Source organism: Colossoma macropomum, unplaced genomic scaffold (genome assembly GCF_904425465.1).
Source record: "Colossoma macropomum unplaced genomic scaffold, Colossoma_macropomum, whole genome shotgun sequence".
Classification (NCBI taxonomy): Eukaryota; Metazoa; Chordata; class Actinopteri; order Characiformes; family Serrasalmidae; genus Colossoma; species Colossoma macropomum.
The window spans coordinates 13,130,038-13,153,399 of NW_023494792.1; the positions used below are offsets into that span (position 1 = coordinate 13,130,038).

General features: G+C 38.3%; 1 protein-coding gene across 1 annotated transcript in view; it reads left to right on the forward strand.

The window, feature by feature from the left end:
- Window positions 1-1,060: 1,060 nt before the first annotated feature.
- Window positions 1,061-23,362, forward strand: part of LOC118811685 (proprotein convertase subtilisin/kexin type 5) — a 48,004-nt gene continuing 25,702 nt past the window's right edge. Inside the window, exons 1-8 of the mRNA XM_036576070.1 lie at window positions 1,061-1,324; window positions 6,214-6,417; window positions 6,972-7,040; window positions 7,474-7,516; window positions 10,988-11,133; window positions 12,507-12,701; window positions 13,148-13,234; window positions 22,703-22,901. Coding sequence (XP_036431963.1) covers window positions 1,144-1,324; window positions 6,214-6,417; window positions 6,972-7,040; window positions 7,474-7,516; window positions 10,988-11,133; window positions 12,507-12,701; window positions 13,148-13,234; window positions 22,703-22,901 — 1,124 coding nt within the window. The 5' untranslated portion in view covers window positions 1,061-1,143. The remainder of the gene's footprint in view (window positions 1,325-6,213; window positions 6,418-6,971; window positions 7,041-7,473; window positions 7,517-10,987; window positions 11,134-12,506; window positions 12,702-13,147; window positions 13,235-22,702; window positions 22,902-23,362) is intronic.

Consider the following 23,362-nt stretch of genomic DNA (forward strand, 5'->3'; position numbering starts at 1 on the left):
TCAGTTAGTGCAGAACTAGAGGACTACAGGTAACTATGCAGGTCTCATCAACTGACAATTTTTCAACCCCCCCCCAAATGAACAATAAAAAAATGAAAAAAATAAAATAAATATTTCCACTGTTACATAATGTGCTCGTGTTTGTTTATATATCATATAGCTCACACATATGGGTCTATTGTGAGCGGTAAAGACAGAGGTAAGTGGGCTGCTGTCATGAAGTCTCTGAGGGAAAGCTCCCTGACTCTGAGATAGAGCCAGACAGGCTTACACTCTCACACCCTCTGCTGTTCAGAGGCCTGCAGTGATTGCCTGAACCTGCCTGGCATTTCTGTCACTAAAACAAAAGTTATTATAATAATAAAAACGTTTAATGCTAAAGGTGATTATAACAACAACAATAATAATAAAATAATAATAATATACATATAATAAACAAACAAACAACATGAAACACTACATGCTTTCCAGTGATTAACAGATCACTTTTAAAGACATGCTGAGATAATAATGAATAATTTTGACTTTTTTCCTGTAAATGACGACATCTTTCACAAAGCAAGTCATAATTACGAAACACCAGAATAGAAACTTTTTTAGATACAACAAAGTGACTGAATGAACTCCATTTACATTAAATAAATGTATGTGCTGTTTATAACTGTGCTGTTGTAAAACTGCTTAAAAATCATTTCACACACAGCAAAGCTGTGAACACAATCTCAGTTATGCAAGTTACCTTAATCTCAGTTTTGTTTCTCTTTTTTTCTGAGTAGGATTTGACTGAGTCTTCTGAGTAAAGCAGAAACTTTTCTATAACTCCATAACAAAGACTGTCTAGATTAGAAAGTTGCATAATACATAGGCCTGGTTTAAATCTGCTGACCACCTCTCATTACTGCAGTCGCCTGCTGAAAACAGAACAGGCCAATCATTCTTTGCAAATGAAACCCTAGAATAGGTGGTCCCCAAAGCGCCGTTGACCAATCCCCTGCTCACTGATTAGAGGAGCAGGTTTTTGTTTTGGAGCCTGAGCGCTGTCCTTGGCATGCAGCGCTGGACTGACCCACTTTGTGGAAGCGCGGTGTGAATGGGCTTCTGTGAGCCGCCGAGCTGCCGGCGCTCTTCTGAGAACTGCGCACGATGAAGGCTGGATTAACGCCGCTTCTATTATCATGTTGCCTTTTTTCTGTCCGAGCGAAGCCGTCGTCCGTGTCGTGTCCCAGCGGTCAGTTCGCGTTAAAAAGCCAGTGTGTGCTGTGTCATCCCACCTGCGCGGAGTGTGAGGGACACGAGCTGTTTCAGTGCACTGCCTGCGCTTTAGGTAAGACACACAACACACGGAGTTTGGTGAAGGCGAGCAGGTGGCCGCTGTTAGCCTAGCAAACTCGTTGGAGCAGCAGCCCGTTGTGCTGCTGTTCAGGCAAACAAGTGCTGTCTGATTTCACTAGTGCTGCTCAGACTTTTCCACACGTTAGGTTAGTTTATTTGGACTGCAACCATGTAACTTTAACACTGTCACTAAAAGCATCATGTCCCTAATCAGCGATTTAGCTAAAAAGTCGAAAGTAAGATCTTAAGTAAGTATATTTATACCCAGAACTAATAAAGCAACTTAAACTCACACAAACTATTCCTAATTGTTACTTAATTGAAATAAAGACTCAAGTAAAAGTAAAATTATCTTTTCAAAGACAACTTAAAAAAACTGAATACTACTCAAAGGGGAATTCCACCATATTTTCCACAATTGCTGCATAATTCAGTTAGTGTAAACAAAGTCATTTAGAGTGTGATGATCTGAAATGACGCATTGTTTATATGCTACAAACTAGTGAACCTAAATGTGTCTTCTGGGTTTTTAAAAATAATGTTGAATTAGTGGTAAATCAGAAAAGTTTTTTGGGTACTGTTTTGCCTTACAATGCCCGCATGTACCTCTCCACCACGAATGAACACTAATAAAAAAATAGGCCAAAACAAGTCTCTAAACAGTGTCTCTGGCATCTAACAACATAACCGTAACCATTTTTGTAAAACAATTTCTGTGAGGGAGCTTTTAGAAGCATTAAACTCTTTGGACATCTGGTTCCTATCACCACCACTGGGATTTGATAAGTTTCTCTATGATGCAGGCTTTCTCATAAAACCACTTTGAATGGCTTAGTTTACAGCTTAACTACTGAATTATATAAACATTTGGAAAAATAAGTGGAATCACCCTTTAAGTACCAAGTAACTTATAGAGCTGCAGTGGAACTGCTTAGAACATTCAGCATCTATCAGCACAGGAACTGAATTCGTCTCTGTTTGATTCACTCTTTATCTAAAATAAAATACAAAAGCTCTAAGAGATGTGATCAATTGCAAAGCAGAAGCTAAAACAATATAAGATAATGTAATTTAACACAATAAAGAGTTAAATATTAAATATTAATGACTAAAGTGTAACTATGTAAAAGGTAGATTACTTTTCTCACAAATATATTTGAAAATAAAATATGATTTGAAAATACAATGAAAAGTACAAATCCCTCAAAATTTAACTTGGGTACATAAATGGAACTACTTACTACTGTTTGTAGACTTATGGGTGAGCTGTATTTTGACAAGACCTTTGCATCACTAAAGTAATTTAGATTATGCTACTCTTATTCATGGTTAGTTACATATATTACTGATATATTCCCAAAAATATCTCAGAAAGCTGAAGCAGGACCATTTTTTTTTCACGTCTCATACTGTGGTATTATAGAAGTGGGTTCTGACCCCTGATCAGCATTATTACTTTGAGAAACTTGAGGGTTTTTGGATGGGGGAGGGGTTTTGGGGGGTGTTTGCTCTTTGAGTGAAGGGACACGCTATTGTGTAGGTTCACAAAAGCAACTATTCCAAGTGGCTGCTGCCAGTACGCTCTGTCCAGCTGCTGGGATGAAACAATGAGATGGCTCACATGGCCTTTCCCATTTTCAAAGTAACAAAAGCAGCCTTACCTTAGAACACAGTTTGTTTAATGGCCACAAATGCGAGTCTGATTCAGAGTGTTCAAAACTAGAACGATGACTCACATGCAGTTGTATTATTTATTGCTGTGACCTTTAGTTGAACCACCATTAGCAACTAATTTAACAGATTTTGGTCTACGTATGTTATGAACTGCTTAATATAGTACTTCATATATTGTATTTCATCTGTTGTTATATAAAGTCCTTTCTTCTGCACCATTAAGAAATCAGTTAGTACCAAACAGAAGGCCGTTGTAATGCCGTCAGAATGGGCCCCAGGGTATGTGATACTGGAGACTTTAGTATGTGTGGCTGCTTACCGTGGCTACCGTCACATTTTCTTTACCTTGGATTCCTTTAATGAAGTAACAAATACCAGAGACTTACAGAGCAAACAGTAGAATAGCCATTACATAAGCAGTGCTTTATGAATTCCTTTGCTTTAAACACTTTGATTTTAAGATTGCCAAATAGTTACTTAAGTTAGTCAGGTTACTGATGGTGTAAGGAGTGGGAAAGGGTGGAGTGCTTTTTTTTAACAATTTCCTAATTTGGTAACTTTCAGTACAGGAACTGGATCTGGCACAAGTCTGAAATCCACTTCAGAACCTTTTTAAACTACACTATCAATGTTTCGGAAGACTTCAATGTGTTGAATAGATTAAAGTGGGAATAGCAGTTGTGCATATACTAATAAAATAGAAGTTCTCAGGTTCTTTTCCTGGACAAAAGGTTGTAGGAAAATAAACATTATTGTTATAGAAACTTTACGTTATATGGAGGTTCTTTAAGCTTTAAAAAGATTCCCCACACTTCATCTCATTAACAAAGGTTTTTAAAGAAGCAGTATGTAAGCTTTAGTAGCATCAAGTGCTGAGGTTGCAGATTGCAACCAACTTAATACCCTTCCCTCATCCCTCCCTTTCCTTGTGTATAGTAGAACCTACGGTGGCTGTCAGGTTTTATGCCGTCCCCTGTCAAAACTTTTTGTTTCATTCATAACGAAGATTCACCCTTCCTTGCTTTTTCTTGTGCTCAACAATAAGCATGATTGTCTATTTGTCAAAATTTGAGTTCTCAAACTTCTGACAACACAAAATGGTTAGCTAGCACTAGCAGCAACTTCAACGTAAAAATCTCTAGAGCTAGTGTTTGGTTTGTCCGTTCTGGGCTAGTATAGAAACTTGGCAGCACAACATCTTGAAAAAATGTAGTTATGTAGATATGAAGGGCTCAGTCTAAGCTAACGAAAGCAATGCTATGTTCCATTTATGGTAGAAGATCCCCCTATAATTTACACACTGCACCTTTAAAGAACTTTCCACTGAAAGGTTCTTTATTTTTCAGAGTGTAAAGCGTACAATTACACACTGTGGCTTGGTTTCCTGGATTTGGATTAAGCTAATAAAAGTATGTAAAATATGTTTAAAAGTAATTTTAACCGAGCTACTTGATATTTGAAACTAGCATTTAGTATGTTATTTGTCATTTTATGTTACATTCTATACAGCAGTATTTTATCCCTCAGCCTCATTGCTGAATCCACAATTTTGTATCCTTTTTATTTTTTCATTCATAAGCATCCTCTCACTACAATACCCAACATGCATTGTGCAAATACATCAAGCAACCATTGGGAGTCCTCCCTAGGGTGATAAAGAAATGCACTAATGTAGAGGTGCAGAAGTGACTTTTTAGCAGTAACATCAGCTAGCGGGAAACAGCCTGCCCTCATGTGTTCACACAAGATTACAAGCAACAGTTATTTTTTTCCAGAGTGCCCCCTTAATGCTCTTTAACCAACAAGCTGTTTTAAAATAAGCTTTAAATGAATAAATGAGAATAGTAAACTCAAGTGTCAGAGATTTACATACCAAATAGTAAATGGTGTAAGGCTCATGTTTTCTTACAAGATCTTGCAAGGATAACAGCAGGAAATGCTATGAACAAAAACCATGAAGGATCCAACAAGCAGTCCATAATACTGCTATGGTAGAGAACCACTAGTCAGAGCAATAACTGCTTCTCTTTGGCCTTGCTCAGGAAGGACTCTGTCATTCTTGTCACGCCTCCTGTTCAGAATGACAGCGTATAACTCTAAGGCTTTCTCAGCAGCCCCAGGATGTGTTCGCTGCAGGTGTCTGTACATCCATCAAGTATGCTAAACAAGACCACAACACCACCAGTGACTCTCCATTGCTCTTGATTGCCCTTGTTTACTTTGCTTCCAGTCCTGGCCAACCCTGTCAGTCAGAGCACCCCCACTGTTGCTATTTAGAGAAAACTTCATGACTGACACAAACAGATGACGGCATTTGGGCCAGGCCTGTCACAATTCCAAAATTTCAGCTGACGATTGACTGCCATACAAAAAAGTGAAATTATTTGTCTTTTTTGTTTAAAGTATGTAACTATAAAAGTATAAGCCTAAAGTGGAGACATTGGCTGATTTGCTGTCTTGTTTCCTAGTTGGCATTACTAAGGGAGCTCCCAACTGAACGGACACAGCTTGAACTCAAGTAAACAAACATTACTTCGCTGCTGAGCAGCTTGTTTACCTCTGACTTTTAGCGATAAAAGTACTTAGGTAAAACTCTCTCGTCTCCCCCTCAGTTTAGCTGGACTTCTCCACCCTGTGCGCAAATGTGTTATTCCAATCCCCCCAACATAAAACAATTATTTTAACTGTAGGTTTTGTGACATTTTAGGTATCAATGAACAATTTTTCCACCTATGTTAAAGGGGATAAAGTCTCTCTCAACATTTATGAAATGTTTCCTTAGCCTACATTCACAACTTCTTTTTTTAAGGATTCATTTTTTTCACACAAAATCCTTTAGATGGAAACATAAGGCTAATATGAGTTAGAGTCTGTGTGTTCATACTGTGAACTCTCTCACACTTGGCCATGACTGTTCTGTCTCTGACCCTAACTCCTTTTAATGATCAGATGTACTTGATCCTGTGCTGTAATATGTTGATCCGCATACCCAGCAGGGCCCATGTAGGATTGAAGGTGCTTAGACTGTGGGAAGAAGTTGCCCTTTATCAGTGATCTAGGACAAGCGTTCTATTCTCGTCTTTTTGTAAGAAAAGCTGCAAAACTTTACTCAGACCAATGTAGGAGGACGCCAGGCCTGGATGGTGGAGTAGGTGCCAAAAAGCAGTAGCCAATATGACATTTATCAACTGTTGTTGGCATTTGCAGATGAGGATGGGAGGGAGCGCTTCCTCCATCAGGGCCACTGTAGAGCCCACTGCCCTCGGGAGTTTTACCCAGATCGAGTGCAGTACACCTGCCGGCCCTGCATAACCAACTGTGAAATCTGTGCGGATGGCCACATGTGTGCCAAGTGCAGGGAAGGATATAAGCTCCAGAGTGGGCTCTGCCAGACAGCGCTGTGTGGATCAGGTAAGTGTAGAGAAAACAGTTCAGTGAGAGAGATCAGTTCAAAAATTTGGGATCAACGTTTTTAAAAATATCACACCAATAAATAGAAGACAGAATAAAATTAACATCCCCTATATTTCAGAAGTGGCGATCAAACTTAAAGCAGATAACTTTAAAAACAATAGAATAAAAAATATTTAAATTGATAATTGCTGTAGCTTTTTTTTAACAATTCAACAATTTCTTGTTGTTCCCAAAATACTTGTATGTATACATCTTTACTAAAATCATTTTGATGTCTCTTTTAATATTTAAATATGGGTTTTATAAATATAATATTGTATGCAGTAGCAGCATTATTTAATATGAAAGTGATCTAAACTTTTGAGTGATCTTAGTAATATATTTCAACAGTTTCCTCTTAGTTGGGTAACCATTAAACAAAATGTTGCTGGTTTGTGTTAATTAATGTTAGTTTAGTTTGTGTTAATTAGTGTAGTGTAACAGGTGAACTATTACCTGTTCATATCAGCTATTATGTTACTTGATCATCCTGTCCACTCCTTGTATTGCAGGCCAGGTTCAGGATCCAGACTCAGGAGAGTGCATTGATTGTGAGACTGGCTGCAAGACCTGCTCTGCTGGTAAATTTTATACCCTGCCCGTTCAGGCTATCTTTAACAATATACTTTTTCTGTCACACTTTATGTGAAACACACCTACACAGGGGCCTCATGACAAATACATAAGCAAGTAATAATGTATTTAAAAAGCAATACTTGAGTACTTATGAACAGCTTATATCAGTATTTGCAAGTATTTGCGAGATGTTTTCTGAAGTAAATGTCATTATATTGACAGAAGTCCCCTCAAGTTAAAGTGATGGACATTTGTTTCATTTATGTTCTTACATTTTTCCCAAGTAAAGTAACCAAAAAAGCAGGCGCCTTTTTTAGAACACCAGATATCAGTTCTGTGACAGATTTTGTTGTCCTCAAACTGAAGTCATTTCCTCCTCAGTGTGGCTGTGTTATTTATTTGTTTGCTTGTTAGTGATTATTCTGTTTCTTGCTCCAGATGACCCGGAGTACTGTAACAGCTGTGCTGATGGCTACTTTCTGTGAGTTTACTTATTGCTTTTACTTCACCCATTATATTGTGGTAGTTTGTATAGTTGACTAGGTATTTATGTAGTTTGCTTTAATCCTTTGAATGGTGTGCACGGACTGTGTCCCTCAGGCGGTGTGAGGGGAACAGAACTGTGATTGTGTACTCCCCCCCCCGTGTTGTGGCCTCTTGCTGTCATGTGCATCAGGTTTCCCTGAGCTCACTGTCATGCCTGGTTACCTGAGATCCTTTTCCTTCAATCCTTCAGTGTAAAGTGTCCACCTGCCTCTTATGAGCTTTTCTCCTCTCTCTAGCTTTCTCTATTCCCAGGTCTATCTATAGGACTGTCTGTCTACTAGAGTGGGCAATATGGCAAAAATACAATATGACAATACTTGATAAAAACAAGGCATTTTGATGCATAATATAGAACACAATATTTAGTTTATTTGAGGTTTGTGATGAAGTCAGAATGAACACATCCAAAAAGGCTTTGAAAACCATAAAGTTACCAAACAATGATACACCATTTGTCTTTTTATGGTAGATGCCATTGTTCAGTGTTTTAGAAGTACTGATCATAACCAGGAAGGGGTATTGTGACCTAAGTTTTCAGAATAACAATAACACATTGCCATATTGCCCACACCTAATCTTAATTTCTTAAATCTTAATAATTGTATGTGGATTGTCCAGACACCCCTTTTAATTAGTGGCTTCAGCTACTTTAAGGCACATCTATTGATGATACAGGTATTAAATGCATAGGAAGCCTTAAAATCTCCATAGAAAAGCATTGCCAGTAGAAAGGGTGCACTGAAGCAGCCGAACACAAGCCCAAGGTCATTTTGTCCAGTGCTGAAGGGGCATAAAGCTCCCTGACACTAGACTATGGAGCAGTGGAAACCTTTTGGAGTGGTAGAAACACCACTGAACACCTTTGAGTTGAATTGGAGTGCTGTTTATGAACCAGAAAAGGGGGGACAAACTGCTTCTTAAAACTCATGATTATTAGATGAACAGGTGTCTTCAAACCTTTGAACGTATGTTTTGTCAGAAAAAAATCTATATACCGTATTTTTGGTAAAAAGTAGTATTGATACACAGAGGCTTGACTATTGATATTTTATTATTAATATTTACAATGTGAACCAAACACATTGATGGGCTGATAGGATACCACACACCATTGCTTTCTTAGTCCAGAAGATTTGCAGTATATATTATATTGAAATGAAATTCACAAACTGCAACTTTATTAAGTAAAACAGAGAAAGTTTTTTTTAGATGCATAATTCGCAGGCAAAACAATATTTCACAATTTATCATGTCTCAATATTTGGCATAATCACAAAACTTGATGAATAGAATCAAATTGTGTCTAAAATATCATGATAATGTCATAAGTGAAGCCTCTCTCTCTCTCTCCATGGTTTGGAGTCTTCAGTAATGAGTGTGCCCTCAGAGATGAACCGAGCCGGCACATTCCACATGCTTTCATTGTGCTTGCTCTGTTGCTGTGGAGCCTTTGTCCACTTTCACCCTAAAACTGCTTGCTTAAAAGTGAAGTAACTAGTTGGAACAGAGACAAAGTCTTGTTGTCTGAGGCACTTTGTGTGTCTTATAGTAGTCTTATTTGCTGTTATTTCTGATCATTTTATGATAAAATGTATTTAATGATAATTGTATAGGCTAATCCTAATTCTGCTTGAGACGTGAGAGCTACTTAGACTTGGTGCCATTGGCTAAAAATGCTGATGCACCCTTTTCCTCAGCCAATGAGCAGATGAGTGTTTGCACGGAGGGATTCCTTCCAGTCTCTGGTGTTCTCTGAATTGAGGACAGTGTGTGTGGTGTGTGTGTGTGTGTGTGTGTGTGTGTGCGTGTGTGTGTGTGGATAGCCTTGGTCTAGTTCAGTTATGATGGATGTGTTGTGGTACTCCCGGCTGCTCCTCCTTGCCTAATTCCAGCACCACAGCAACACAGCAGGAGGTGCCTAGCAGGCTAGAGCCCCACACAGCTTCGTGTCTGATGAAGATGAGAAAAGGAGACGTTACGTCATGTATCAGTCTGTCTCTGCTCAGTCCTTTAGCCTGAATGTGAACTCATCTTTAACACTGTCTGGTGGCTTCAATGTGACTTCAATGTAATACAGTCCTCACACAATTCCATCTGTCAGTGCACAGACGTCAGTGACCTGTCACCTGTTTTGCAGCACAATGCCCAGAAGACTGAGTGAACTGCTTCAGTGAACATCAGGTTCATTCAGCAACAACACATACTTTCCCTGCTTTAATGTTCTCCTCATCAAATCAGAGATTATGACATAACCTCACAGGTTTGGTGGATAAATGAGGGTAAGGTTAGTGCAGCAGGTGCACTGTAGCTTTGAGCTGTTGCTCAATTCTCTGTTCTGGGGGTGGAGGAACTTCTCTGGTTACTGTTCCCCTAGCCTTCTGTAGCAGAGTTCAATAGGCTGACTGCCTTGGGCATCCCTGCAGTTCCTTTGTGCTTTGCAGTCTGGATGAAGAACATGTGAGCTGGAGTTAAGCTTTGATCCAAGAACATGCACGTAATGCAGATTTGAGTGTTGAAGTTGTTTTGGCAGTCCCACACACTGTTCAGAGATTTAGGACTACCAGTCTTTTCAAAAGGACTGTTGACGAAGTGTTTTCTTACTGCTGAGAAGAACTGAAACTACATAACAATAAATATATCAGGCCTGCATAGGTCTTATTAAGTGTTACTCCTCATTTGCACTCACCTGGTTTTCTCAGAAGACAATGACTGTTCTTCAAAACAAGGTGGGGAAAAAAATATAACTTTGTGATAGTTAAAGACATTTTCATGATGCAGAATACATTTAGTAGTACCACCTTAAAATTAGTATGATTCGTATTAAATGTTTTTCATAAACAGGACTAATTATGCTTTCTCAAAAACATTTGTTTTATGAGTACTGACAAAATTCCGTGAAACTATGTTGTAATATAATTTATCAAAATAGTGATATATTGAGGTATTGTCTGATTATTATTTATCCCTTAGAAGTCACTTAGAGTCATTGTTGTACTTTTACTATAGCCTATATTGCAGTTACAGTACAAAGGAATTTACACTGTGCTACATAGTCACACATTGTTATATTACACAATGATTTAAATATGATTTAATTAAAATTTAATTACATAATTAATTGAATAGTTATTTAATTAGTTATATATTTCATTCAGTCTTCATTCTATACCGGTTCTGCACTTCTGACACTTTTGTGTTTGTTTCAGTGTCAGACCATGACAAAAACATGGTATTTTCTGTAAAACTGTGTACACCAAAATAACTTTCCATCAGATTCACATTGTAGTCTTCTGCTTACAAACACAAATTGATTGAAATTAAAATATGACTGTGACTTGTAGTGGTTAAGCAGCAGTGTGGCACATCTTTAACAGTGACATTTTGATTGTTCTTTCTCTCTGCGCAGCTACAGGCACCAGTGTCGCCGGCACTGCCCCCAGAGGAGCTATGAGAACCGCAGCAGGGGCCTGTGTCTGAGCTGCCCGGAGCCATGCTTAGACTGCAGGAGTGAAACGCTGTGTCTGACCTGCCAGTCTGGTCACTTCCTCCACAGTGTGTACAGCATCATTTTGAGCTTTTTCACTTCCCATTTATTGTGCTTCGCTCTGTGCTTTTCTTACAGGCTATAACTATTATTACTATATTATGTGTGTGAAAGCTTTATTAAAAGTTTCTGTTATATCCTGTACAGGGTTTCAACAATGAGCAGAAAACCTGGTACATTTTTAAACTATAGTTTGCAAAAAACTATTATTTTACACAATTTTACCACCTTACCTCAAATGTAGTTGATCAGCCAGAACATGTTTGGTGTCCAGAGTTTGCTGCTTTGGTTTTGCACAGGAGCTACAAGGCTAATGTAGCTTACAAGTAATGGAAACTTACACACAAGCCATACACTGTTACCTAAAACTGTGATGAGATTTTAATTAATCTAAGCCAGGCTTGCTTTTAACATACTGTTATCTATAAAAAAGGACAAAAGCACATATAAGATACAAGATGGCTGCTACTACTGTTTTAGTTGTGTGACATTCTTTCATAAATAACAGTATTTCATAAACCAAATTAAGTAATCTCAGATAGAACTGCTAAAGCACTAATATCCTATATTCCTTGCATTTATTTATTTCCCCTGAGGGTCATATATATGTATTTGTGTGGTTTTATTTAACCAAAAACAACAGGCTGTGGCTTTTATATGTAAATGACCTTCGTTCTCATTGGCTGCCCTGTAATATGCCTCATTTCAAAAAGGAGTTTGGGCTGAAATGCTCATTACAACTTTAGGGTGAGTGGGTGGAGCTGAACTACTGAATAGGCAGATATATAAAAATATATGGGCTTCCACACATCACATCACAGAAACAGTGATTTCAATACAAGCTGTTTATGCAGTATATATGTCCATATATGGACAGTATGGACTGAGTGAATGTTTTGAAATACAATGTAATTTCGAAATTTCAACCAAGTTTACATACATCCGACTCAGTTAGGTCCTTTAACAGTCTGCAGTGGTTTAAGCTTTCATCACTTGTTAGCTACATTAGCCTCCTACTGCCAGTGCAGAACTAAAGAGGCAAACCTCTGAATTCATGGTAAATGGTAAATGGTAAAAAAATTGTGTTAATTTGATTTTTGCCAAACTCCTAATATGTTAGGCTGATATGTGTGCTCACATCAGTGTGCTCACGATTTACTCAGAGCTTCTCATTTGACTTGGAAATGTATGGCCACCATGATTAAATGCAAATGAGCTAAATGCAAAATCTGGTAGCACAGATCAGTGCTGTGACAGTCCAACAAACACTCACTTAAATCGAACATTAACTCAAAATATTGAATGTTGAGTTTGGAAATGATTTTGGACCCTTGTACATCTTTGTTTGTACTCAGGCATGTTCTCTTTGGTCTGCTGATAGATGGTGCCTGTGTGAAAGAGTGTCCCCAGGACACATTTGGTGATGCCAGAGGGTGGCGCTGTCAGCCTTGTCACACTTCTTGTCTGACCTGCCACGGTCCAGGAGTGAGAGAATGTGACAGGTGCAGCGGCTGGAACCGTCCCATTTATGGAAAGTGCCCTATCATCAGCTGCCCTGAGGGCCAGTACTTTGATAGTGAGTATGAAAACAGCACATAACAATTAATACATTCATTTGATTAATGAATCAAAGGATGTAACAAACTTATGGCATGGAATCTGAAATATTACAGGCAGTATTCTTTAACGCATTAAAGAATACTGCATGTAATGACCCTGTTTATTACAGTCACTCACACTCGAGGCCTCTGACTGAGTCAACTCTTCGTGTTGTGCTTGACAACAGGGCCATTAATTTGATACACAATCAGCAGTGTTTTGCTGAGCAGAGGCTGGCAGCTTTGTCTGCAAATAGTATGAGCCTGACCTCTGCTGGACGTGCTTAAGAACTGCATCACATCTGAAATAAAACAGAATCTCTTACATATTACATTATACATACATTATAGAAAATGTATGCAAATAGTGACAAATGGATGAATGAATAGTCAGTGGTACATCCTTATTGTTTCCTTTCCAAAGATGTGAATCGTGACTGCCGTTATTGCGATGTATCCTGCAGGACGTGCTATGGGCCAAAGGCGCAAAACTGCTACAGCTGTGCTGCTGGTAACGTACAAACAGGTTCACTTTCTGCTCATGGTGGAAGATATGACAAAAATATAACATTGCGAAACTAGAAAACTTTACAATACACAAAAATATGGCAATGTTTTGTTTTTCTTTGGCTTGCTAAGTTGGAACAGACACTAGGCACCAGCATTTAAGATATCCTGTCAAAAACTATAAATACATGGCACTAAGTCTAACTAAACAAGACATATGCCCTATTTTAATGAAACATGTTGATCATTGTTCTTTAACGAGATCTATGATATGCTCAGAAAAGGGAGAAATGACAATTTTGGTTCTGCCATTTTCTTCTTTTTGGATAAAATGCATATATAGCATGTCTTGCCTTAAGCTGTATTGATAAAGTCACAAATCAACAGAAATATGTTAATTTATTTTTTATATGTATTTGTGTATGTATATGTACTCGTATGCCAAAGTTAATTGTAGGTTTATGCTTTGTTGATTTTTTAAGTGAAAATGACACATCTTCTACAGAGAACACACTTTAAATACATGTTAATGTACAATTATTGTTTACAACCCCATTTCTCAAAAAGATGGTACAGAAAATAGAATGCAATAATATGCAAATCATGTAAACCCTATACTTAATTCAAAATAGTACAAAGACAACATATTAAATGTTGAAACTGAGAAATTTAATGGTGTTTTGAAAAATATATGCCCATTTTGAATTTGATGCCAGCAACACTCTGTAAGCATTTGGGAACTGAGGAGACCAATTGCTGTAGTTCTTAAAGTGAAATGTTTTCCCATTCTTGCTTGATGTAGGATTTCAGCTGATCAACAGTTAATAATCTGGCAAATGTTTTCAGTGGTGACAGGTCTGGACTGCAGACAGGCCAGTTTAGCACCCGGGCTCTTTTACTACGGAGCAATGCTGTTGTAATACATGCAGAATGTGGTTTGACATTGTCCTACTGAAATAATCAAGGCCTTCCCTGAAAAAGACGTAGTCTGGATGGTAGCATATGTTGCAAAAACCTGTATATGTCAGTCAGCATTAATGGTGCCATTAATGGTGCTGGATGTTCTTTAGCCTGGAGGACACAGTGTCCATGATTTTTGATTCCTCGAACCACAGGATACTTTGCCTCAGTCCATCTTAAGTGAGCTCAGGCTCAGTGAAGGTGGCAGTGTTTCTGGATTCTGTTTACATATGTTTTCAGAGACCATGGTTTTTGGAAGTGTTCCTGAGACCATGCAGTGATTTCCACTTCAGAATTGTGTCTGTTTTTAATGCACTGTAGCCTGAGAGCCCGGAGATCATGGCCATCCAGTATCAGTTTTCAGCCTTGTCTCTTGCATACAGAGATTTCTCTGGATTCCCTGAATCTTTAAATGATATTGTGTACCGTAGATAACGAAATTCTCAGGTTCTTTGCTATTTTACATTGAAAAATGTTATTCTTGAATTGTTGCACTATTTGCCCACACAGTCTTTCATAGAGTGGTGACCCCCTCTGCATCATTATTTCTTAAACACTCAGCCTCTGTAGGATACTCTTTTTATACCCAATCATGTTACTGACCTGTTACCAATTAACCACCAGGTGTTTTTAGCATTACACAGGTTTTTGTTGCCCTTGTCCCAACTTTTTTGAAATGTGTTTTTGGAATCAAATTCAAAATGGGCATATATTTTTCAAAACACAACACAATTTCTGAGTTTCAACATTTGATTCGTTGTCTTTGTACTATTTTCAATTAAATATAGGGTTTAAATGATTTACATATAATTCCATTCTGTTTTTAAATTACATTTTGCACACCATCACAACTTTTTGGGAATGGGATTGTATTTGCATTTATTTTCACTTAGAAAATCAATAAACTTGCATACAACTATATATGTACACACACTATATGGACAAAAGTATTGAGACATAACTCTTAATCACTGAATTCAGGTGTTTCATTCAGTCCCATTGCCACAGGTGTATAAAATCAATGGCCACTCATGGCTGCCAGATGAGGGCCGTATACACACCAGAGTAGAACCATACGTTAGCCAAAAATGAAACACACAACTGATCCTAATCTGGACCGCAAATTATGCACAAGTGGCCTAGATTTGCAAGCAGTCCACATTGGTTTTGTTCCAGAGTCAGCTGCTATTTGGCTATTGATTCTCAGCCTTATTTGAAACTAGTTAAAGAGAATTTACCATCAGCCTTTACATTTCCCATCATGACTGGCCTACAAATGTATAAGTACAATAATACATTTCTTTAAAATGTATTCTGTAATAGTGATCATTGTAAATTAAAGTGAATTGAGTCTGGTATTTATCCTTCATTTTCAACATAAATCTAACAAAACAACAATCAAAAATGATAGGGTATTTTTTTTAACAAGGTTCCCTTAAAAAGTGGATGAAATGCTCATACATTTTTTGCAGAAAAATTAAATAACAAATAGATAAATAAATAAGTAAGTAAGTAAGTAAGTAAATAAAATGAAACATATCAAACCAACAAGACTGCGAAGAACACAGTTAAGACAATCCAGCATATGCAATGTAAAATTCTTTTTTGACCATCCTTATTTGCCATGCCGGTGCAAAACTTGTATTACTCATCCAGGTCCTGTGGTCATTCTAACTATTCTAACCATCAATGAAGGGCTAGAGCAAGGGTGCCCATCCCTGCTTCTGGTGGTCTATCATCCTACGATGTTTAGCTTCAGCCCTAGTCAAACACACCTGATCCAGGAAATGAAGGCTTCCAGCGACATCTGAATATTAGAGCCAGTGTTGAAGTCTCCAGGGTGGTATATCACAAGGACCAGGATTGGGCACCTCAAGCCCTTCATCAGTGGTTAGTTTGTGACTCTTGGCTGGATATTTTTGGGAAGTGGTCCATTCAACCTAGCAGTGACACTGACGTGTGTAATAAAAACCATTAGCATGACTGTGTCTGATACACTCGCATCAACATCACACACACTACCATATTACTGTCACTGCTGTGCTGAGAATAGACCATCCAAAAATATCTGGTCAGTGGTGGTCCTGTGATGGTCCCTTTCCGAGTGCAGACACAACTTAGGTGTACACAATATACTGGCATAAAAGTGTTGCACAATAACAGAGATAAAAATATTTCCACTTATATACCAACATAATCTCTAAGCAGAGCGAAATAAAACAGTTAAACATTGATAAAGTCCTCTAAAAAGGTCAGGTGTACTTTTATTTTCTCTAAAAAGGTCAGGTGTAGTTCTTTTTGATGAGTTTGCAGTCTTGCAGGCTCTATTGTGGTTTCAATGTGGTCATTCTGAAGGAAACAGAAATACACCATCAAAATGAATATCTAAAGAAATGTAACATGTTATTGTTTGTGTAAGGTTTGCTTCCTTTTTGATCAGTGCTCAACTAAATTATCCATGAATTTTGACAGTCACTGAGTTCAGTGGGGAACTTCAACAAGTTTATCTTGAGGTGCTTTTTTCCTTTCTGCTTCGCTTTGGTCCCTTGTTCTGGATTGATTCACAGGACACTACAAACCAAAAAGTACAATTTCTCTAGTTCATGTCTAATCTAACTGAAAAAGGTCAGTACATTTCTTGTTTAAACGCCCCATGCAGTTACCCCTTAACTAACTCCAGTGTCAAGACTGTATCCTTTGAACATTAAAATTGAATAGCTCAGTGATATACTCATTGACAGTTGTTTGGTCTACTGCCATGTGATGAACCTCATCACTTGAAACACTCAATTTATGCTACGTTTCTAGGTAATTAGGTAGGCCTTCTTTGCCTGTACTGTCACTGGTCATTTTATCAGGTAAACCTACCGTAGACATACTTTAATACAATATATTGCTGCACAATATGGCAGTCACCCCCAATCCCCAATAAGTGGAAAAGACCCACATGCATTTATATTATTGGCATTGGGACAAAACCTCATACCTCCAAAATGGTAACTTGACTGGAGAAGGAAAAAACTCTTACATTTTAGTGGAAATTAATAAAGGAAGATATTTTTCTCAATAATTTTGGAACAATTCTACTGGTCCATTAATCATGAAATTGTGACTCAATGTAAAGAACAGCTGGCTTTTTCAAATTCTAAATAATGAAAAAATGAAAAAAGCAAAAATGACAAATGTCAGTGTGAGCACTCCACGTCAGCTGTCCAGTTTCAGACACAGACAAAAGACAACTCTTGTTAGGTGTGTGCTATTGTAAATGTAATAACATCAATTCCTCACCAAGAATTATTACAAATTTGGGACAGTATGTGAAATGCCAATAAAAAGAGAAAGCGTTAATTAGTCATTTTTGTTTGATCTGTATTAAATTGTAAACGCTACAAAAACAAAACATTTGATGTTTTGCTTTATAAACTTGATTTTTTGATAGATTTTTTTTTGTGTATATATATATATATATATATATATATATATATATATATATATATATTCATTCCAAACATGATGCCTGCAACACGTTACAAAATGGGATGGTAGCATGTTCACTGCTGTGTTACATCACTTTTCCTTCTAAAAGCATTTAAAGGTGGATTTTTTGTCATTCTCTAGTTATACATGTCTTTAGCTTTGCAACCATACAGGGCTTTCAAGTGTCAATATTAAGGGCAATATTTTGCTCTTCATAATGCGTTACTCTTTCAATGGGAGACTGGCAGGTCGGTATGGCACCTGCACTCTCATTACGCAGCCATGCTGTTGAAACACATGCAGAATGTTTTATTGGTGTTGTGTTGAAATAAGCATGGACGCCCCTGAAAAAGATGACATCTAAAAGGCAGCATATGTTGCTCCACAGTTTGCCCTTAATAGTGTTTTCACAGAACTTTTCTTCTGTGGCCCAGAGAAAGCATCCGGTATTTCCATAAACAATCTGAAAGACTGACTCGTCAGACACTTTTCTACTGTTTTGCTTATATTATGCATTTTAGAGGGTAAAATACCTAAAATCCTTGCAATTGCTCATTGAGGAAATGGGTTTTGTTATATTGCCGCATTTTTCCCTGATGCATTTTTTTGTAACATGGTGAGCCTTGACCCATTCTTGCTTAAAGTAATAGGCCTTTCCTGGATGCTCATTTTATACCCAAGTATGATTAGATCACCTGCTTAAAATGTTTTTTGAGCATTTCACAACACTGTTAGTCTCAAATTGCTCCTGTACTTTTTTGGAATGTTTTGCAGGTACCAATTTCAGAATGAGCGTATATTTAAAAAAGGTTGATATGATAAGACATTAAATATCTCGTCCTTGTTCTGTTGTTTAAACAGATATTAAAGTGGATTTACTTATAACTGCTTCCTGATTTATTCGCATTTTACATTATATCCATATGTTTCAGAATTAGGTCTGTATACTGTATACTGTAGCCTTTGAGCCTCATACCAACCAATTATGTTAATTTGCATTTTTAACTGTAAAATGTTATAACCATTTTAAAAATAATTTAGTATAATAAAGAAAATGCATCAAAAAATAATGATAAAACATAGTGTTTTCTTTTGATAGGTAACACTTCTTTGTTGTCATCAAGGATTTGGCCAATGCTGGACAGCTACTGGAATCCTGTAGAAACTCATATTAGTGCAGATAATGTTCATAAAAGAATGTTAATGCAATAATATCTCAATGTGCAGTTTTTCACGCAATATTTAAGACTATAGAACACAGTTCACATTATGTTTGGCAAATCCAGTAAGACTGCAAATCTGGTGTGAGAAAACACACACTTCAACTTAATAAACACATCACTGAAATGAAGACCCCATCTCTGAGCCAAAGTAGCTAACACGCTAACCACGAGCTAATGCGATAGCTAGCTAACGAGCTAGCTAACATGCTAACCGCTTGCTAACACGCCAACCGTCAACTAACGCGCTAGCTAGCTAACGTGCTAACACGCTAACCGCTAGCTAACATGCTAACACGCAAACCACACTAGCTAACAAGCTAACACACGTATCTCGAACTGACACGCTAGCTAACGTGCTAACACGCTAATCGCGAACTAATGCATTAGTTCAAAAACATTACTTAGAATCTTCACATGGGCCGGTCGGATGTGTAAATCATAAGATCATCCAGGCAAGCAGAACAATTTGGTACATCTGACAATACATTTACTAGTCTTTGAAACGTAGCTGGTGCATTTTAAGTCCTACTGGTCTGAACTAGACACTGCATAAAAGCATCATGAATCACTAAATTAGAGATATCTGATGCATGAGAAGTCAAAGGAACTTGCCAGTATCCTTTTAGTAAATCTAGCTTACTAACAAATTGAGCCGATCCCACATTATCAATACAGCCATCAATCCTAGGTGGACGATAAGAGTCAGGGACTGTGACATAACATGTCCATAATAGGTGCAAATGTGAATTGAACCATCAGGTTTGGGAACGAGTAAACAGGGTGTACAACTTGGTTTTGCTAAACCATGTTACAACAAGTAGGCTGCATCCTTTTTCATAGCTGCTGATTTCACAGGGTTAAGATGATAGGCATGCTGTTTAATTGGTTGCGGTAGTAACTTGTATATCATGTTTTAATACATTTGTCTGGGAAGGTACAACATTAAAAATGGAAGGAAAATTCCATATTAGGCTTTCAGTATCTGCTCTTTGTTGATCTGGTAGATGACCCAAAAGAGTAGAAAGGTCCTGCAACAATTCTGAATTTAAAAGTCTCCAAGAAGCTTGTGGAGCAATTCACAACTTTAACCTGTCTGTGTGGTGTCACTAAGGCCATCAGTCACAATGCCAGCTGAGGACAAAACCTTACTTTATGACAGTTTATCAGCGTGTTGATATGACAAATGTGTTTCTTACGTTTATGATCAGGATGCAGATGACATTCATTCTAAAGCACCCAGTTACCCAGGACGATATGGACTTGAGACTCGCTGAGTCACGTTTTAAGTGGCGGTGACGTGAGAACAACTTGGATAAGAAATTTGTACCGTGATCAGTCTGTACAGTTCTTGGCAGACCAAAGGCAGTAAATTACTTCATCAAAGCTCTAACTACAACTAGGGTTGTAATCTTTTGCAACAGAATAACTTCTGGAAAGTGAGTTGCAGCACACATGGTTGTTAACAAGTACTGATTTCCGGATCTGCTTTTAAGCATTGGACCCACATAGTTAATCAGCACTCTTTCAAAAGATTCCCCAGTTACAGGAATGGGAGAAAGCGGAGCAGAAGGAATAACCTGATTAGGCTTTCCTGCAGACTGACAAACATGACAAGAGCGACAAAACTCAGCTGCATCTTTCTGAAGACCAGGTCAAAAGAAATGTTTAAGAACATGAGAATATGTCTTGGTAATGCCCAAATGACCTGACCAGGGATGGCCATGTGTTGGCTGTAACACATGTTGTCTAAATGGAGTAGGTATCACTACCTCAGCTTCCTTAAAAGGAGGAACTGGTGCAATATGTTTACTAACATTAAATACAGGTGGGCTAATAGCAGACGGGATAGGGGCAGTTGCTAGCACAGCAGCTGCTGGGAAGACCCCAAGGGAGAAGGAGGAGGTTTTAATGCATTGTCTGGCTGGGCAATGGGATAAGAAGCATCTTTATTGCTTATATTTCCAATTCCCGCTGTTGGAACTCCTGATCAACCTCAAGCTCCATCCTCCGGACAGCCAACTTAAACTCCAGCTCTGTTTGTTGTGCTTGTGCTTTTCCCTGAGCCTCCGATTGGAGACGCATAACCACACCCCAACACAAGCCTCCTCAAATGATCATAAAGACAGAGGCGAAAGAGGGTCAAAGTGAGGCAAGGTTGTTCTGCCATCAACCTCAGGTTTAGCTTGCTAAGTAGCAACAGGAGTCACCACCTTCTCAATGTCACTCTCCACGATAGTAGTAGTACCAGCAGGTGGGAGACTTCTTAAAACACTTACCTCCCTCAACTTAACAATGACCTAACTCATAATGTCTGTCTTAATGGACTGTTTAACTACCTGAACTCCATAATGTACAGTTAATGCCAGTAAATTATCCTTTCGACACTTATCAATTACTTCAAGGCTTGGTGAAGCAATAAACATCTGTAAATCAAAGATTGTCATCCCGCACACATACGTGTAGTCACCACACTGGTGCCAAAGTGCCAATGCACACACTGACTCACAGTTCTATCCTGGACAAGCCCCCAGATGTTACGTTATCACAAAAGGCTAGAGCTGAGTGTGGGAACAGTAACATGTGTGCAGTGAGTGGATAGAAAAAAGCTAGTCAGTGAAGTAACCAACAAGGTACTATAATTGTGTGTTTATTTATAAACACAGTCACAAAACCAGAAAACTCCACAAAGCCACAGAACCGCCCAAAAGGTGAACAGACACTGATAGACAGATGGATCAGTGAAAATGTATTCTGTGGAGTGACGAATCACACTTCCCTGTCTGACAGTCTAAGAACGTTACCTGCCTGACTGCATTGTGTCATCTGTAAAGTTTGGTGGAGGAGAGATGATGCTATGGGTTGTTTTCAGGGGTTGGCTTAGGCCCCTTAGTTCCAGTGAAGGGAAATCTTAATGCTTCAACAGACCAAGACATTTTGGACGAATTGTATGCTTCCAACTTAGTGGGAACAGTTTGGGTAAGGCCCTTTTCTGTTCCAGCATGACTGAGCCCCAGTGCATAAAGCAGTGTCCATAAAGGTATGGTCGGGTGAGTTTGGTGTGAAAGAACTTGACTGGCCCACACAGAGCCCTGACCTCAATCCCATCAAACACCTTTGGGATGAACTAGAACAGAGAGTGCAACATCAGTGTCTGACCTCACAAATGCTCTTCAGGATGAATGGGCAAAAATTCCCACAGACACACTTCAAAATCTTGTAGAAACGCTTCCCAGAAGAGTGGCAAAGGGGGGACCAATTCCATATTAATGCCTATGGATTTAGAATGGGATGTCATAAAAGCTCCTGTAGGTGTAATGTGTAGGTGTCCCAATACTTTTGTCCATATACTGTACAACTATAATAACCTGCGTTCAGTAATATCGTTCAGAATAGGATAGGAAATGAACATTTAAAACATGAACGCAGGTCTTCTAGAAGTATATGCACACACACACACACACACACACACACACACACACACACATACATACATATGTAACTCATATGTTTATGAGTAATCAACTGGCAAAAATTCATTTTGATGTCTGCTGTTTAAAAAAAATTACACTATTCACCTGTAGTGTGTCACCTTTTCAAGTGTTGCTTTATTGCCCAACACTCCTTTCTGCTGTATCACAGCGTGGGTGGACAGATAGTACCTGTGTTTGTACCTGTGTTGAAGAGCTACTTTCCATGTAAACAGGAATCGAATGAGATATCCTGCTGTCATGTTAGCTTATGATTTAAAACCATCTCTCATGCCTCCAACTGTCTTTTCCCACTTTCTTCTCTCTCTGTGTACACTCCTGTAGGGTACATGTTGGAACAGCAGGATGCGGTGTGTGTACAGCACTGTCCAACAGGGTTCTATGCTAACAGCTCAAGCCAGCAGTGTGAGAGGTGCTCAGCAAACTGTGAAGTGTGTGAGAGCGGAGATAAGTGTGTCAGCTGCAAGACTGGCATCTATCAGCTCTTTCTCTTCCAGGGCAGCTGCTGGTCAGAGTGCCCAGAGTGAGTGACCATCGCTAAAAGTATTGTGACTAATGATGAATGAAGCAACCATTTAACATCTCATTGACCTTTTATTTGTTTTTTAGCAGCATTAGCATTTTCGGTGAAATATTTCTTAAAGACACAAGGCTTTTAGCATGTGTTGAAACATCAAGCTCTAAATTATGTTGTCATTAACCTACTGTTTACCTGTAAGACTATGTCTGTCATGAGTACTTGAGTAAACTTGATTACTCAATTATTATTTTAAAAAATCTAGTGTTAAAATTGGTCTCAATTAATCAGCAATGATTCTTTGGCAGTTTGCATGATGATATTGCATATTTTCAGTTCTCCTACTGCTCTCTCTTAACAATAAGAAACAGCCTGATGAGCACACCCTCTAATAAGCATTTTGCGCTGCATAGTATTTTACATACATACATACATCATCTAAACCGCTTATCCTTCTGGGTCACGGT